General features: G+C 29.5%; 3 protein-coding genes across 7 annotated transcripts; 1 reads left to right on the top strand and 2 right to left on the bottom strand.

Annotated features, from left to right (window-relative positions):
- The first annotated feature begins 1,240 nt into the window (after positions 1–1,240).
- On the top strand, positions 1,241–3,105 carry LOC127252767 (transcription factor bHLH47-like). 3 transcript variants are annotated; one of them, XM_051277073.1, is made up of 5 exons: positions 1,241–1,345; positions 1,659–1,738; positions 2,201–2,307; positions 2,412–2,539; positions 2,629–3,105. In XM_051277073.1, the coding sequence occupies exons 2-5, from the start codon at positions 1,713–1,715 to the stop codon at positions 3,007–3,009; spliced, it is 642 nt and encodes a 213-aa protein (XP_051133030.1). In that variant the 5' UTR covers positions 1,241–1,345; positions 1,659–1,712; the 3' UTR covers positions 3,010–3,105. The 3 variants fall into 3 exon arrangements, with proteins under 3 accessions (XP_051133030.1, XP_051133032.1, XP_051133031.1); XM_051277075.1 differs by having other exon boundaries at positions 1,345–1,406; XM_051277074.1 differs by lacking the exon at positions 1,241–1,345 and adding an exon at positions 1,349–1,421.
- Positions 3,106–5,053: 1,948 nt separating this feature from the next.
- Positions 5,054–9,408, bottom strand: LOC127253037 (putative leucine-rich repeat receptor-like serine/threonine-protein kinase At2g19230). Of its 2 annotated transcripts, XM_051277447.1 has the most exons (8): positions 9,293–9,408; positions 9,106–9,204; positions 8,401–8,527; positions 8,035–8,103; positions 7,850–7,921; positions 6,539–6,610; positions 6,127–6,425; positions 5,054–5,222 (listed from the first exon to the last, which is right to left on the bottom strand). In XM_051277447.1, the coding sequence occupies exons 1-8, from the start codon at positions 9,351–9,353 to the stop codon at positions 5,152–5,154; spliced, it is 870 nt and encodes a 289-aa protein (XP_051133404.1). In that variant the 5' UTR covers positions 9,354–9,408; the 3' UTR covers positions 5,054–5,151. The 2 variants fall into 2 exon arrangements, with proteins under 2 accessions (XP_051133404.1, XP_051133405.1); XM_051277448.1 differs by lacking the exon at positions 6,539–6,610.
- Positions 9,409–16,097: 6,689 nt separating this feature from the next.
- Positions 16,098–17,247, bottom strand: LOC127253047 (transcription factor PRE6-like). Of its 2 annotated transcripts, none has more exons than XM_051277461.1 (2): positions 16,997–17,247; positions 16,098–16,415 (listed from the first exon to the last, which is right to left on the bottom strand). In XM_051277461.1, exons 1-2 carry the CDS (start codon positions 17,147–17,149, stop codon positions 16,236–16,238), a joined length of 333 nt encoding a protein of 110 aa, XP_051133418.1. In that variant the 5' UTR covers positions 17,150–17,247; the 3' UTR covers positions 16,098–16,235. The 2 variants fall into 2 exon arrangements, with proteins under 2 accessions (XP_051133418.1, XP_051133419.1); XM_051277462.1 differs by having other exon boundaries at positions 16,098–16,412.
- Between the last annotated feature and the right edge of the window lie 831 nt (positions 17,248–18,078).

The following is an 18,078-nucleotide window of genomic DNA, read 5'->3' as shown; positions in this document are numbered from 1 at the left end:
GTCCAGCTGTGCCAGCCACGCGCCATAGTGTATATTATCATCCAAACGACGCCGTTTAGTCATTTCTAAAATTCACGATTTTATTTAGATTTTATTTGTATACTATTTAATTCGCAATAATATAATATCTAATTTTTATTTATTACTCATCAAATAACATTATAAAAAATAATTATTTTTCTACTGTTATTTTTTGTTATTAATTTATTTTTTTGTTAACTTAAAAAATCTTTACGAATTATAGTGTGTATATATATGGCTTTGACATATTTGTAAGTATAATGTTGGATGATGTAAATTAATAAGTGTAATTTGTTTTTTCATAAATAAAAAAAAAATTGCATTTTATGAAGATAAATAATTAAGAAAAGGACATAAATTTATAGACAAAAAAAGTATTATTCCATCTAACAAAATATTAAATTAAAATAACTATTTAACTAAAAATTCAAATAAAAAAAACAAAAAACAAAATACATTAAACGTCATTACATCCGTTTACTAAATGATTGTCTTATTATTATTATTATTATTATTATAAAAATATGCACTTATCACAAATAAATTTCAAACATTTTTTTAAATTTATATGTTTTAATATTATATTTATTTATAATTATACTATTACTACTAATTACACACCAAAAACTCTTTCTTATCTTATTATTTTATTTATATACTTTTATTTTATATTATATTATATCAATAAAATTGATATAATATAATATTTTTGTCCGTCTCTAGAAGTCATATTTACTTTCGGCATAATATATTTAAATATCAATGATTATATTAAATATAATATAAATTAAAAAAAATAAAAATAACTTATAATATTAATATAATGACATGAGTAAAAAATATTATATAAATATAATAATATTTTTAATATTAATTACAATGAGTATAAATTATAAAAAAAATAAGCGCAACTTTTAGAAACTGAGTGACGAAGGACGAAATACTATTTATTAAAATATGCAGCCATAAAATGAGTATAAATTTCTAGGAAAATATATTTATTTTAAATTTTCATAACAATAGAAATTATTTAACAGTGCTGACGTGGAGAGCCGGGGACATCCATGGCACGTGGCAGAAGCGAAGTCTGCACGTGAGCAGTGACACTAAACGACAAAAGACCATGCCAGCGTGGCAGTTTGCAGACGTGTCCCAATCCGATGTACCGGTTGCCCACCACACGCCGCCCTCACCACAGCCCCTTCTCTTCCAAGTCATTATCCATTGCGAGAAATTTCTTAATCGTTTCAAGGAAGTGCGATTCCACACGCCTGTTTCCAGCGACCAATTCGTTCATCATCATCTTCACGATTTCCACCATTTGGTGCGTCTTATTAATTTCCTGCTCAACTGCTTTTATTATTTTTTAATGGTCTCCGCAATCGGTATTCAATTTTAGGGTTTGTGTTCTGTTCTGTTGGTTGATTCACTCGAATTGAATGATGGAATTGGTTCTATTTTATGCGTATATATAATGGATTGTTAATTTGTGAATTATCTTCGAGAAAGGAAGATGAATAGTGATTGAATTTTTTTTGCGCGATTGATCCTGCAGCGGTTTTTTGTTTTAAAGTCGTTCGTTTGATGATTTTGAGATTTCCGTATCTAACAGAAGCACAAATTCGTCGTGTCTGCAGAGTTAGGGTAATTGTTTACTGCAATTTGATACTGCTTCCGTTGTCGAGTCTCAAATGGCGACGGACACATCGATTGCTATGTGAGTGTTAGAATTCACTGTCTTTATTCACAGATTTTCTTCGATTCTGAAGGTTTTTGTGATTCTGTTTACAACGGCAACATTTCACTTATCTTCTACTTTGAATTATTCAATGTTTGTTTCGATCGATCATAGAATGATCAATGCCTCTGTTAGAGTGATTTGGTAGCTAGATTGATTATTTGTTATAGGACTTTTATGATCCTTTGTAGATCTCATCGTAATTGACATTCTTAAGATGCAAACAAATCGTATCTACGATCCCAATATGCACGGATGGTTGATGATTCTGTAGCTAAATTATTCCTTCATAATTCGTTTAGTTAGAAGTTTTGGCGTTTTAGAAAATTTCGATTATATGATAGAAAAAAAGTATTCGATACAATGATTCTAGTTTTTTTTTGGGATTGAGTTTTTGCTAAGTCGGTGCTAAAAAGGTTTCTTTTCGATTTATCATTCTAGCAACAAGAATCATGGGAAGGTTCCGAAAAGAATTAATAAGTCCCAAAGGGAGAAGAAGAAGCGCGAGCATTTAAACGAGCTATTTCTTAATCTGGCGAATACTCTTGGTATATATCCAAATCTTCGTGCTATTCATGTTTTTGCCTTAACGTTTGATCCCGGTTTAGTTAATGCAACGATTTCACTCTCTGAACATAAATTACCGTTTCAGAATTATCCGAGCAGAGCAGCTGCAAGGCCTCTGTACTAATCGAAGCCACTCGTCTGGTGAGGGACACGGCTGCGCAGATCAAGAATCTCGAAAAAGAAAACGCTGCATTATTGTCTGAATCTGTCTATGTAAGCCCGTTATGATCGTATTGTAGCTGTTCCCTTACAACTTATGCGGCAATGAGTTTCTTACACCAATGTCATCCATTTGATCAAAGATAACGGTCGAGACAAATGAGCTTAAGGATGAAAATTCTGCGCTGGAGGCCGAGATTGGGAAGCTAAGAACGGAGATAAAGTCGCGGGTTTCTGATTTGCAGCTCGACTTGAACAAAGCCCCGGCTGAAAATCAGGTTCACGATCCGGTGGCATTGCAGCACACAGGCGATCCTCTTGTGTTCCAACAAGGACAATTTTTGAACCTCGTACATTTGTCTGAACAAGTTTTGCCGGGGCATGGGTTCGCCGTGAGAAAACCGCATGCTAGGTATCCTACGGCGGCGGATGGCTGGCCGTCGCAAGTTCTGGAAAAACAGCTGGCGCCGGAGCGGGGTAAAGGTGCTCGGGACGGCTACCGGGACGATAATTGCTGTGTGTAAACTGTATTGTTTAGGACAGCTTATGTATATCTTACTTGTCCTTTGTTATTTGTTGCTTTGCTCCCAATATTTTTCATTTCATATATTCTTCTTAAATGAATATATTAGTATTTATGTATATAGTTAAAAGTTTTAGTAATTATAAAAAATAATAAAGATATCTGTAATGAACAGTAAAAAATATACTAAAATATATATATATAGAACGACATAAAAGATAAAATATACTCCCTCCGTCTCAATACAATAGTTCTGTTTACTATTTTTGTCTGTCTTAAAATTACTATTATTTTTTCATTATTATCACACCATTGCTACAATTGCTACTACTACACTTGTAAAGACAAAAATATCTTTAGCTCGTATTTTTTACAATATAATATTAATATTTTTTAAATTTCGTGCAAAAATTATAAATTTTATTAATAGTGGAAATGTGTAATTTAAATAAAAATTAATTATATTTTAGTATTAAACGTATGATTATTTTTACTAAAATTAAAAATAACTTGAATTGAAATAGAAAAAAAAAATTATATTGTCCCATATTCGTCAAACACTAACATCGACAATAATGAATGCGTCTATGCAAGTCTAGCGTTGACTCCAAGTCAATTATCGAAATTTCAAAATCTCTCTCTAAAATAATAATATACATATATTTATATTATATGAAATAAAAAGCTACAATTTTTATGTCCACGTGAAACGCCGATCACTTAATTCGAACCTACTCGGGAAGAACATCTCCAACATCCGACCTGAATTCCCCAAAATACCCTCACACCGCCGTCGCCGGTCCTCCGGCCATGGAGTCTTTGACCGTCCGATTACGGCCGCCGCCGGAAGACCGACTCGCCGACATACGCAGAAAGAACAAACGCCTGATCATCGCCTTCTTCATCCTAATCTTCGCCGTCGCCGCCGTCACCGGCGGCATCATCGTCTTCCTCATCCACCAGAACCATCTAGAAGCCCAACCCGGATCCAAATCCTTTAAACCAAACCCGGCAATTCGCGAATTCTGCAATCTCGGATCCAGCTGCATCTCCCTCCTCTCTTACTCCATCAAGTCCACGCCGGAGTCAACGCCGGAGCATATTTTCCGGTTAACCCTCGCAACCGCCGTCCGACTGATATCCAACTTTCTTACTCTGACTGCCAATTCCGGTTCAGGTTCCGGTTCCGCTTCGATTTCCGGTTCAAGCATCAACCCGCCGGTCCGGCCGGCGGTCCGTAACTGCTCGAGTTGGTTACGCCACTCAGTGAGTCGACTCGCTAACTCTGTGGACTCAGTGGAATCGGATTCCGGCGAGGAAACGAGAGCGGCGGCGCTGAACGACGTCGCCGCGGCGTCGGAGTTTCTGAGCCGCTGCCTGGAGGCTCTGGAGACCGTCCTGCCGGCGGCGGCGGGGTTGGAGACGGAGGCGCTGTATTTAATTAGGGCGGAGGTGTACGACGCGAAATCAATGGTGGATTACGGCAGGGATTTCCTCCTCAATTTCGACATGGTGAATGAGAATTTCAGATATTCCGATCTGTGGAGCGACGACGAGAGGTCGAGCAGAATGGTTGAGGATCTGGTCACTGTGACTTTGTTCGGGCTGTACTATTTCGTTTTGCTGTTCTTGTTCTGTTTGCTATTGCGAATTCGCTGATGAATTTTATAGTTTGATTTGAAATTGGAAGAGATATTTGTAATTTGCAGTGACGCTTGAGCTGCATTTCCATGGCGGTGGGTCCCGACCCGCATCCGAAACGGGTCGGGTTCGCGGGTCGTATAGCTTGTTGGCTGATTCAAGTTCAACCGCGGGATTTCGTCTTCGGATTTATATTAGGAATATTATTAAGTTTGGTTTAATGTAAATACTATGTACAATATAATTAGTCAAATAATTAAGAATTATATTAGTCAAATTAATTAAAATTTAAAAATAATAAATTATAAATTTTAAAATATAATTAGATTGTATAATTCTATATATATTCTTAGATATTGAAAAATTATATAAAATAGACAAAATAAAAAAAAAAAAAGATTTTATGTGGTGGCATGTGTACAGAGCATTTTATATGTAAAAAGAATAAATGAAGAGAATGCATTAATTAATTAATTAATTAACATAAATTAAAAAAGAGGTATTATGGTGAAGTAATATTATTGCCAGCAGTAGTCTTAATGGGCATCTCCTCCGCTGGCATATTTTTCACTTCTGCAAACAATATAAGTATATATATTTGGTCAGCACAAATAAAATAGTCATATAATACATATTGTTTTATTTAATATACTATATTGGAGTATTAAATACTCCCTCCGCTCCCATCTAATACGAATGTATTATTACGGGAATTTAAGTAAAATATAATTAATAAGTAATTAAAAAGTGTATTAGTAAAAATAATTATTATTTAGTAAAAATAATTATAGATTAAGATTAAGATAAGTAAATAGTTTAATTAAAATTAAGAAAATTATAAAATTTAAAATTTAAAATGCGATTAAAGTACATAATTATATTTTCAAAAATAAAAAGGACAAGTTATGTGGGACGGACGAAAATAGAAAATAGGAACAAATTATGAGGGACGGAGGGAGTAAAAAAAAATACTCTCTTTTTCTCAATACAATAGTTTTGTTTACCATTTTTGTCTGTTCCAAAACAATAGTCTTATTTCCATAAATAACTATATCTATCATAAAACTACCTCTACTTTTTTATTTTTATTACATAATTACCACTATTTTTTACACTAATATACTCACAAAGATAAAAAAGTATTTTATCCATATTTTTTTAGCAACTATCGATATAATATCAATATTCCTTAAATCTCGTATCTAACATAATTAAGACTATATTTATAAGATGGAGGAAGTATATGATTATTCCATAACAGACCATTTAGTGGTATAGGGGTGGATTTCCGTCCCGCTCCCACGTTATGTCGTGATATAAATTTAGCAGCTATATTTTAATCTTATACTTCTAAAAATGCTTTTACTTTATTTTTTAATTTTTTCTTTTTATTCCGTTTGTTTGATTTGATTTTTTGCAAGGTATAAGATCAAAATACAGTTGAAAAAAAAAATAAAATAAGAATAATATTTTTTACCTGAATTGGCAGCAACCTCAGCAACGGCAACAGCAGATTTAGCCTTGTGGTGGCGTATGGCAAAGACTCCGACGGCGATCCATAATGCGACGAAGGCGGGGATTACCGTGCCGAGGATTATGGCGAGGCGGTTGTTTTTCTTTTTCGGCTTTGATCTTTTCGTCGGGACATCAAAGTCAACGCCGGCATTGTTGCTGCTATCGTTGTCTCTCCAAGGAGAGGGAACAACGTTGTTGTTGTTGTTGTTAGATGAAGTCGAGCATGAATTCGACTTGTCTAAGTCAGGATTACCTCTTAGGCTACCATCCGTACATCGGACAAAATTAAATTCAAGAAAATTTTAGATATATATAAAAATTAATTGAAATAAGAAATTATGTGTAATGTTTGAAATTAAATAAGAATGATTTACATCAAATTCAAGTCCTTTTTGCAAGAGAGTGAATTGGGCACTACTCCGGAGAAGCCGTTATCGGCTAAGTTCCTTCATCAATCAATCGAATATGAATAAAATTAAGTACTGTAGTGACAACACATAGCGTGTCAATAGACAATAATAATTAAAAACATTATATAATCTGAGTTAACATAATACAAATATAGTATACGTCATAACAATATATAATATAATTCCACATAGTACAATATATTTTTGGTTTAAGAATAAATGCATTTATCTGATATAGTAAAAATAAGATTACAATGTCTACTTCTATAAAATACAAAATATGTTGTGCTATGCAGAAACATACATAATTTGCGTTTATTATATGTTTTAATTGGATCAAATCGACATATATATATTAACATAGTATATAATCTATATATTTTAGTAATTTCGCATAAGTCAATAATTCAATATAAAATATTACTCCCTCCGTCCCATATATCATGTCCACGTTGCCGTTTATGTTCGTCCCACATACCATGTCATTTTCCTTTTTTGAAAAATGATTACACACTTTAATCTCATTTTAAACTTTTTAATTTATTTTTTTAATTTTAATTAAACTAATTAGTTATCTTAATCTTAATTTATAATTATTTATATTATAGGATAATTATTTTCACTAATGCATTCTTAATTATCTACTAATTACACCCCTCCTAAAATACCGTGCCTACAGTGTAGCCGACACGGTACGTGGGACAGAGGTAGTATTATTTTTATATTATCAATACAATTTCTCATATTTAACATAAAAAAATTCACTTAAAAAATACAAATTGAACAGCTATCTATTTATATTACATCAAATATTTATTTTTATTTATTTTTTTACTATTATGGAAACTCTCCAAATATATATTTAAACACAGCCCTAATTTTAGTTATGTAGTTTGCATAATTTATTATTTTTCTACACGAAAAATAGTCATTATCTAATTCGAAAAATTGATAAATGTGGGTTTGTATGAGGATCGTGCAATGCACGATTATTTGTATATATAAAAATTTATTTATCAACATCTATTATTTGATTATTTTTTTCGTATATATATACATATTTAAAAATTCATTAGTGAGAGGGGGAAAAGGGTAAATAATTTTTATTTTATTTTTTAAAATATTTTGTAATATTTGTTACTTATTGATTTATGTGAAATAATGATTATATTGAATGTGATATTTCAATTGAGAAATATAAAAATTATAATAAGAAAATAAATAAATAAAATAATAACCATCATTTAATTGCATAAATTAGTAGAGTTGACTAACAATATTTGAAGATCTGCAAAATTGCCGAGGAATAGAGGAATGCTTCCGATTAATGCATTTTCCGACAAGTCACTGAATCATTACAAAAATTGTCACAAATTAATTACACAAATAAACTAATTAATTAAATAATCACATAATTTTATTTTTAGATAAAAAAATAAATTAAATTTGGTTTAACTTACATGGTCTGAAGAGCAGTCATAATACTGAAGTCAGGGAGAATTCCAGCCAGCTTCTTGTCCCTAAGGTTCCTGTAATATTTATATAAAGGCAATAATAATTAATAAATAAAATAATATAATTGAAAAATGTAAATAAATAAATAAAATAGATAAATATTACTACATCCGTTTGGCTCTAAGGGTCTCATTTATATTTTGCATGTTGATATTTGAATATTAATTATACTTCTATTAGTGTCTTATAATACTATTATAATATTATTTGTGCAAAAAATTATATAAATTTAAAAATATTTTGAAAATTAAATACAATGATGCAAAAAATAAATAAAACCCTTATAGTCGAACGGAGAGAATGTTACATACAGCGCAATAACCCTGGGGTTGGGATCAGAATTGCATTCAATCCATGACAACTTTGGAGCAAAACAAGGATCATCAACTACCTCGTACAGTTGAAAAAATGTTCCCACCAATATCATCAACCCTACCACTGTTCATTCAAAATAATAATTTTAAAAATAAATAAATAAATAAAATCCTACCACTATTCATCATTAATCCATACCAAAATTAAACAACATTATTTAAATTATATATTGCAATATGTTAATTTAATGATCACTTTCCACATCTAATTAATTTCCTATTGTTGTATTTTAGTCACATAAGCAATTATATATATATATATATATATGCAACAAATTAACAATTGTGATATGTTTGATACTACAAAAAAAATAAAAATAAAATAAAATAAATATATTTGTAATGAAATTCCGTTCCTAAAATTTACGTAGCTAACGTAATTTCATCCCCAATTATGTCTCTAATATTATCAATAACAAAAAAATGAATTTAGAGACAAAAAAATTTCGTTACAAAAATGTTATTTTCTTATAATGAAGAGTATACTTATATCATTTTATTTGAAATAAAGTCTAAAAAAAAAAAATAATTATATTTTAAAATTGTGACCGGAAAAGGTTAAATATGTTAATTAATCTATAGGATAAAATATAACAACGTAAAATTACACGACCAATTCAAGAAAACAAAGTTGCAACAAACCATCATTCTGATTCGTCGCACCGGTGGCAAGTGAAGCTGCGGTAACATTGGAAGGATCAATCGCTTCGCCATTTAAATCTTTCGACAAGATTCTCCTTCCTGGATTCGATCAAATAAAATTAAAAAAGATTTAAGATTGAATCATCAAATTGAGAAATGAAATGAAATGTAATGAAAGTTTGATCACCATCAACAGATGAAATTAAGACAACAAAGAATGCAAAGACAAGAGAAGAATTCGTCGACATTGATTTTATTTTATTTAATTTTTTCGATAAGAATGATGAATCATAATTAGTATTGCCGTGCGATTACACATATATATTGTCGAGGAAGAGGGAAATGGAGTTCAAGTGGATGATATTTTTAGGGTTTTTGGAGTTGAAATTTGGCTGGCTGTGTAATAGATTTTAATTAAATCGAGGGCTGACCTTGACTTTATTTTGTAAGAATATATGCACGATGGTGGATTCAATATTTTTATATAATTTTATCTTTTTATCTTTAGTAGGGTTGTTACCATTCGATTGTTTGTCGAGGGTTGTTTTGTAATAAAAATAATCCAAACAATACATATTATCGTTGAATTCAACAAATAAAACATATAAAAACACACTGTCTTTAGTACAATATACTATAATTTTTCGTACTTAACATAAAAAATACATTCATATACTACAAAAAATAGTATATTTATAACAAAATTCCGTCCTTAAAGTTCACGCAGCTAACGTAATTCCGTCTCTAATGTTATTATTAATGAAAAAAATAAATTTAAAGAAAAAAAAAACTTCGTTACAAAAATAATATTTTCTATATAAAACTGTAACACAAATTGCACACACCCTAAAGTTTCGTAATAATATATATATATATATATTTTTATTAAATATGTTGAATGTAGGTTTATTTGGAATATTTAATTTTCATTGAATATATATATATATATATATATGATATGCATGTTATTGAAATTGGAACCAAAATAGGAATTATTTTTAGTTTGGTAGGTGAGACAGGGTGTGCATGGACATAGTCAATATTGACTTAATTATGATAATATTTATTAGGGACTCGGTCTGTTTGTTTGTAGCACTATTTTATTTTATTTTATAATTATAAAATTAAAGAATGATTTTTATTTAAAATATTATATGAAATATACATTTACATCATATTCATAACTCAGTTTCAATTCAAATATTTACTAGTTTAAAATCTCAAATTTATTTATTACTATATGGTTTTTTCTTCTTAATGTTTTTAATTTACATAAATCCTTATAGTTAATTTTAAAAATTGTATGTAAATTTTATTTTTATTTAAATGTTATATAAAAGATTTTGTAATAAAATCAAAAGTTATATTATTCCAAACCACAAAATGATCTTGGGCTTAATTCATTTGGGCCAAGATTGTGAACAATCTTTGAAGCCCATTGGATCTCCAAATATTAGGCCCATCTCTTTATCGACCCCAACTTTCTAAAGATCCTAAACAAATTATAGTGAATCATGACAAATTTGTGTCATGGCTTAAATTTGGATTTGATATTATTATTTACAATTCTTTTTTTTTTTCTTCAAGACATTAAATACATACCATCTTCATCCTAACGAAATTTACCATTTCTATTATTTTAATTTGCCTAATTCAACATTATACCATAATTTCATACTCCCTCCATCCCATAACTAAGTATGTATTTGCCTTTTGCACATAGTTTTAAAAATATTAGTATTATATTGAGATATTGTAGGAATAAAGTAGAAATGACTAAAATAACCTTATTAGTATTGTGGTAAAATGTAATGACATTTGTGTAATATATTGCAAATTGTAAGGGTATTTGTAATGTTAGTGGATAGTACAGTTACTAAAAAAAAAAAAATAGATACTTTGTTATGAGACGGACTAATATAAAAAAAAATAGATAGTTTGTTATGGGACGAAGAGAGTATTATTGTTCAAATATTCTTAATTTTTTACATAAATTAGAAAAATAATATTACACATATGCATAAAGTACAAAAGACAAAATTATCAAAAATAACTTTACTCAATCAAAGACTTCTCAAGGCTCATCCTTTCCGAAATCTCAGCCTAGAGCAAAGCATCGGCATATCTATACAGAGGAGTTGATCTAGCACTAACTCAACTCAACCCAACTCCGAGGGTATTACATCCACATCAATTTAAACATGCAATATTTACATTGATCCCTAAGTTAGGATCTGTCAACTGCTAGACCTCTCAATAGTTCGGTCAATGACTATAGGTTATCGTAGGTTGGTTCTGATATCAACTGTAACACCCCAGTCTACTAGCCGAGTGTGTCGGAATCATAGACTGGTTTCGCAGATTAGCACAAGTTCTTTCAGTGCTTTTTGTTATCACTCAAGCGCATTTTGGGAGACTTCACAAGAAATAGAGCAAACAAACTTAACTTTATAGTTCTTTCAAATGGACCATCGAAAAAGAATGCGAACATTATTGATATAAGTAACTTGATTAATCTATTTAGATTTTTTTTTACTCAATCAATTTGTTAGATGAAGTAAATGAACGTCTCACCTAAAAGCTAAGCTGTTAGGATACGTATCATTTATTTATTTACCTACAAACGGGAGTCCACCAACACGCCCCTCACCTGCAAGAAGGATAAACACCATTAAAGAAAATTGCACGTAGACGACAACAAACGAAAAACAGTAGGACTTGAACTCGAGACCTATAACTCTAATACCATATTAAAATACTTTTTGAAAAGAAAGTTATTAATTACATTAATAATAAAACCAAGACCTATTTATAGATATAGTCCAAAACGAATAAAAGCAAATAATAAAATAAACAAATAAATAAATATTTTAAGACAATCGAATGATCTAACACCAGCTCGATCGGTTCTGATTTGTAACGTGCCGAAAGCTGATATGCCCGGCGCCCAGACCCAAAAGTCCAAGCCAGCTGTCCCTTGTGCGCAACAAACCTAGATATACCATATAATGCTAGAGAAATAAGGCGGAACAAATACAAAAATGTCAGTTCGTGACACTCTCCCCCGCTCTAAGTCGCAAACGCCCTCGTGCGACGCCACTTGAGTGCACCGAAGTTTGCGACTTAGAGTGGGGGAAGTGTCACAAACTGACATTTATGCCCCAAATTCTCGAACATAATCCATCATACGTGTGCAAGTCTCTGGCAGAGTATTACACCTAGAGAGTTCTCATCAATCATCACAAATTTCTAATATTGAGGAAAAAAAAAAAAGAAAAGAGTAATAATCAAACATGTATATATAAAAATAAATTTCATATGTAGGTTTAATTTAAAAGGGCATATATAATCATATATTTTTTGAAATGAAGTTATTCGAGTTTATTTATGTAATGAAATGAATTCAAATTCAACTTTAAGTTTGAAAATAAAATATTCAATTGGCCTCAATTTAAATATATATATATATATATATATTTGTATGTATGTGTGATATTGGTTAGGCCGACAGATCTTGGAAACCTCAAGTAGGACATGCATTCTGTATATTAATTAATTAATTAAATCATAATCTCCAGTTGTAACACTTTATGGATTAATTAATAATATCCATTTTAAGTTTAATTACTTAAATATTTCAGTTCCACTGTCGGCCATCATAATCACTGCTCAACTTATCCAACAATTTTTTTATTCAAATGGAGTTTATTTTTTTTTTATTTTTTTTCTATATAATCATCATAATTTTTTATAAAAATAAATTATTTCATTTTATTATGATATTCAAATTACTATTTAAATAAAAAAAATATAACTAAACTTAAACTTTTCTCTACACATAATCTATATATATATACAGTCATTATTATGTAACAATAATAATAATGTATCTTAAAAAGAACTATCAAGAAATCATCAATTTATTTGGAAAAATTGATTTTTTGCAAAATTTTTAAGACAATGCAAGTTGCAATTCAATAATTTTCTTGCGTGGTTTGATAGTTCTATGTCATGATTCAATATATATATATATATATATTTTTCAAATATATACATATTAAAAATATTTAAAAAATAATTCAAAAAAAAAAAAAACAATTTTTCGACAGATGACGGTCATTTACATCATTAAGCAAATAACTTCGACTAAAATAGTAAAAAAAAAAAGAAAAAAAAAAAGCATTCAATAGTTCAATTTAAAACACATTCAATATATACAATAGATAAGCTAAGTAAGTAATGTGCCACTTTCCACAAATAATTAATTAATTAACTATTTTTAAAGGGATTGGAAAATTAATGATTTGAATTAAATTATTTGTATATATGTTTGGTGTTAGTTAACATCTTTGTTAAGGCCAAAAAATCCAATTAAAGGGTTGTCTCAAAGATATTGTACATGTATATCTACCAAGGGATCCACCTTCCATAACACTATTGACATAAATATATATATATATATATATCAATAACTTTCAACTTTGCAATATATAAAAGACATACTCCCTCCGTCCACAAACTAACGTCCTACTTTCCTATTTGGAATGTCCAATAATTATTGTCCTCTTTCTATTTTTATACACAAAATTTACTCTTTTACCCTTACTTTATTTACTCTTTCATTTTCTATACACAAGATTAAGGGCAAATTTGTCATTTTATAACAAAAACCTTAATATTTTATAATCAATAGAATGTGAACACATTTTACGGAAACAAAAAAATTATATTATATTAGTCATCAAAATAAATTGCATATATATACCTAAAATAAAACAGATTCGATAGACTCAAATTTAAATAATCTAATATATAGATAAGACCGAATTTAAATATAAATTTAGTAAATCTAAAACTCATTATCTAAAACATTTCAATACCTCACTTCAAACTCAAGTGGTATAACAAAAATCAATTTGAATTTGCAAAAAGAGATCGAAGATGACACAACCATAATCGTCTATCTTGCCGGAATCAGAAGTAGTATCTTCAACTGAATTAGAGTCAGGAAAACTCTCAGCAGAGCCGAAAAATACAGAATTGAAAAATACGAAACTCTCTCCGGAGCCTGGAAAATACAAAACTTTCACCGGAGTTAGAAAAACGACGGGTGTTTTCTCCACAAAGTTGGAAAAGAAAAGTCTCCGAACAGAGTCAAAAATAAGAAGAATCTCAATGCAGTCGGACACATAGCTCTGAATAAATATGACAGACCGATCGCAGACAAATAAGCAAACAGAACTCTCAAATCCAAACACAGACGAGAATCAAGATTATAAACAGAAAGATTAACGACAAAATTTCATTTATTTAGGAGACCTCCGAGTACATTCTAAGTTGAAATTACCAAGAGTACATTCAACCTGGAATGCATCCTGAGGTCTCCTAAATTTGATTATTTTTTATTTTTTATTTTGATTTGATGGTGTCAATGAAGATCTTCTGATTTTGAAATTAATCTGTAATTGGTTCATGTGTCAAGTTTATTTTTAAAATTTGCATCCGAGTTCGGTCTTTGATCGTTTGTCAAGGTTCAGTACAAAATGCTGCTTCCGATTGCTTTGAGAGTTCCACCAGTTTTTCGGCTCCCGTGAGAATTCAATGTTTTTCAGGCTTCAAAGAGAGTTTTGTATTCTCCAGTTCCATATTTCTGGTGAGAGTTTCGTGTTTCCTAATTCCGGGTTCTCTGGCTGTGGTGAGAATTTCATGTTTTGATTCATTCTCTCTGTAACTTGTACTCTGAAATTACTAGTGTAAATACATTGACTATTTCTAAACATAGATCATCTTGATCGAATTGTATCATCAAATTCTTATAAGTTTTTTTTTTATTTATTTTTATTAATTTTCTGATTTTTGCAACAAAGTCAATTCACTACAACAACTTAGCCACTTTGTAAAATTTTGGTTTGAATTTACTATTAAAATAATGTATAATAAAATATTTTATGAAAAAAAAAATGTATATTTTTAAAAAATTACAGAATTCAAATAATAAAAAGCTGGAATTTGGAGTGTAAAGAAAACACCTTTTATATTTTTTAAATCTTGTTTTACAGAATCCATGCTTTTACATAAATTGAATAATTTTAAAAGTGAAATAACATTGAATACAAAATAAATATATATTATTAATAAAAAATTGCATTAATAATCATAAAGTGATGTACGATTATCAATGCTTGTCTTGTCTTGTCATTAAATTCTTGAAAATCAAATAAATAAATAAAATAACTTTAGCGACATGTTTCTTTGTCATTTATGATATTTATTTGAAGTCTATTATAAATAAATAATGTAATTACTTTAATGTCATTGTTCCCGTAACTATTTATTAAAAGATTAATAAAAAAAAAGTACCAGGTAAATTAAAAAAATGAGTAAATTATTTTTTTAGTCCGTAATTGACCCATTTATCAATTTTAGTTTCGTAAGTGGAGTCTGTCGTAAATTAGTCATAAGTGAAAATTTTTTGATGTTTTAGTCCTCCGGCGCCGGAGCGCCCGCGTGGCTCGCCGGAGGTGACGTGTCCGTCAGGTGTCCCGCCAGGTCAGCGACATATCGCGGACACGTGGATTTATTTATTTTTTATTTTTTTTAATTAGACCAAATAAAAAAATAAAAAAATACAAATAAAATAAAAAATAAATTAAAAATAAGTTTTAAAAAAAATGAAATTAAAAATAAAAATATCCACGTGTCCGCCGGGTCAGCGACACCTGGCGGACACGTCACCTCCGGCGAGCCACACGGACATCTCCGGCGCCGGAGGACTAAAACAGCGAAAATTTTTCACTTATGGGACTAGTTTGCGACAGGCTTCACTTACGGGACTAAAATGATAAGGGGGTTACGGGACTAAAAAAATAGTTTCCCCTTAAAAAAAACAAAACAATAAATTAGTGACCAGCGTCTTCAATCATGAACTGAGCTGAGACCAAACTGATTGATTGATTCATAAAATCAAATCAGACAACAAGAAATACATCGACAGGACAGACAGGCCCAATCGAATGAACAGACCAAATCAAATCAAATCAGTTCATCAATTAAGTAATAAGTCTCAGGTGATCGATATATATATATATATATATATGAAGTTTAATTTAATTTAATTTCTAATGTATTAACTAATGTTGGTACAGTAGAAAAGCCCTAATTGCTTCAGCATCAAATTCAATGGCTTCCATAGCTCCAGAAGACAACAGCTCTCCCACTCTCTCACTAAGATCGTCGACTTCTTTGTGAAGCTTCTTCAGGTATTTGCATGTCTCCTTCACTATCTTTGATGCTGAAACCTTCTTCTGCTGCTGCAAATACATACATACATATATATATATATATGTAATTTTATTTTAATTTTTGGATGATTTTTCGAAATGTAATTTTCAACACCTTTTAATTTAATTTAATTTTTGTTGTTCTACCAAAGCATGCATGCAATTCAACAGAGTGTGAACAAATTAAAGCATGTTTGTTAACTAATTCGACGTGTAAAGTCGTAGACGACTTCTTTTAAATATTTGCTGTTGTTTATATATTAAATAGGTATTTGATTTGATATTTTAAATAAAAAAATTTATTTTGAATACGATGCTTTTTGAATTTCGAAAAATAACTTTTTTTTTTTTTTTTTTTTTTTTTTTTTTTCTGTCGACTTAATAGTACGGAAGAAAATAATGGAAAAAATATATACACACATTTAGTCTTTGAAATGGGGCCAATGGCAGCCAAAGTATTCTCATTACTTTAATATATATACAATGAATAAAACTTTTTTGTTATTATTATTTTTTTCAAAGAGTATTTCAATGGCACTAAATTCACAATAATCAAACATTTTCTCACAAAAAAGATCAAAATAATAATAATAATTTTTTTGTTTTGTTACCCTTGTATTGCACGATGTCGAGTTGGAATGACGAGGGAGAAGATGTTGTAGCTTGAGGATGAGATCGTCGATCTCATCTTCTGTGATTCTTGAAACTGACGACGACGACGACGACGATGACGATCGTGGTGATCTTCTTCGGGACATTTTCATCGAATTTAACAAATATTAGTAATAATAGAAAACAAAAAGTTGTTATTACAATATATATATATATAAGGTGTTTGCAAGAAATGAAGAATTGGGGTTTTGTTTAGTAGAGTTAGGAGTGAGTTTGAGGGTCTTAAAAAGGAAATGGGAGTGAGAGTTTTGGTTAAAAAAGGCCATGAAATGAAATGAAACAAAAAGTAGTTGCCATTAAATTAATAATAATAATAATAATAATAATAATAATAATGTGAGTATGTGAGGGCCCCTTTTGTTGTCAATCCTACACTACAATTTGGGGCCACAATTTTTTGGACCTTTTTGCCAAACATTGCATATAATTTTTCTGAAAATTTAATTATCATAATAATAAAATATTTACTGTAATATATATTTAAAATTTTCTTACTGATAAATATTAACAAATTTTTTTTTCTAAAAAAAAGGAAAAAAGTCATTCGAAGCAATTAACATGTGCATGTCCATGCATCTCTTATACTCTGTGTATTTACAACTGTCATATACTATATGTTATTTTTTATAACATCGGCATATTATTAGTGGATATATTAATTCATATATATTTAAAATATTTTGCAATACATTGGATAACATATTAAGTTTAAAAAGCATATAAAATAAGCTAAAATGCTTATAAGATGTCGAATGTAATCATATCTAATTTTGTATTTATTTAATTTTTTTATAGTTTTAACTATTTTTGTTGTAGATATGAAAAATTACAAAAATATTATAGAAAATTGATTTTTAGTGTTATGTGTATATGTATTATTAATTTCGTTCAAACTAAAAGTATTATTTTTATTATTTTCGTCTAATTACACTAAAAGATATCAATTTTTTATTATAGTAAAAGTAAATATTAATATCAAAATATTACTATTATATAAATTACAAACATATCTGTATATATG

Source organism: Andrographis paniculata, unplaced genomic scaffold (genome assembly GCF_009805555.1).
Source record: "Andrographis paniculata isolate CXL003 unplaced genomic scaffold, ASM980555v1 Contig49END, whole genome shotgun sequence".
Taxonomy (NCBI): Eukaryota; Viridiplantae; Streptophyta; class Magnoliopsida; order Lamiales; family Acanthaceae; genus Andrographis; species Andrographis paniculata.
The sequence above is the reverse complement of the archived record's forward strand: the minus strand, read 5'-3'. Positions and strand labels throughout refer to the sequence as shown.

Coding starts and splice junctions, on each gene's coding strand:
- LOC127252767 (XM_051277073.1), top strand. CDS start 1,713: ATGGCGACGGACACATCGATTGCTAT. Junction 1,739..2,200: donor ACGGACACATCGATTGCTAT/GTGAGTGTTAGA, acceptor TTATCATTCTAG/CAACAAGAATCATGGGAAGG. Junction 2,540..2,628: donor TATTGTCTGAATCTGTCTAT/GTAAGCCCGTTA, acceptor ATTTGATCAAAG/ATAACGGTCGAGACAAATGA.
- LOC127253047 (XM_051277461.1), bottom strand. CDS start 17,149: ATGAAAATGTCCCGAAGAAGATCACCACGATCGTCATCGTCGTCGTCG. Junction 16,416..16,996: donor CGACATCGTGCAATACAAGG/GTAACAAAACAA, acceptor ATGTATTTGCAG/CAGCAGAAGAAGGTTTCAGC.
- LOC127253037 (XM_051277447.1), bottom strand. CDS start 9,353: ATGTCGACGAATTCTTCTCTTGTCTTTGCATTCTTTGTTGTCTTAATT. Junction 8,104..8,400: donor AACCCCAGGGTTATTGCGCT/GTATGTAACATT, acceptor TAAATATTACAG/GAACCTTAGGGACAAGAAGC. Junction 5,223..6,126: donor TGAGGTTGCTGCCAATTCAG/GTAAAAAATATT, acceptor TATTGTTTGCAG/AAGTGAAAAATATGCCAGCG.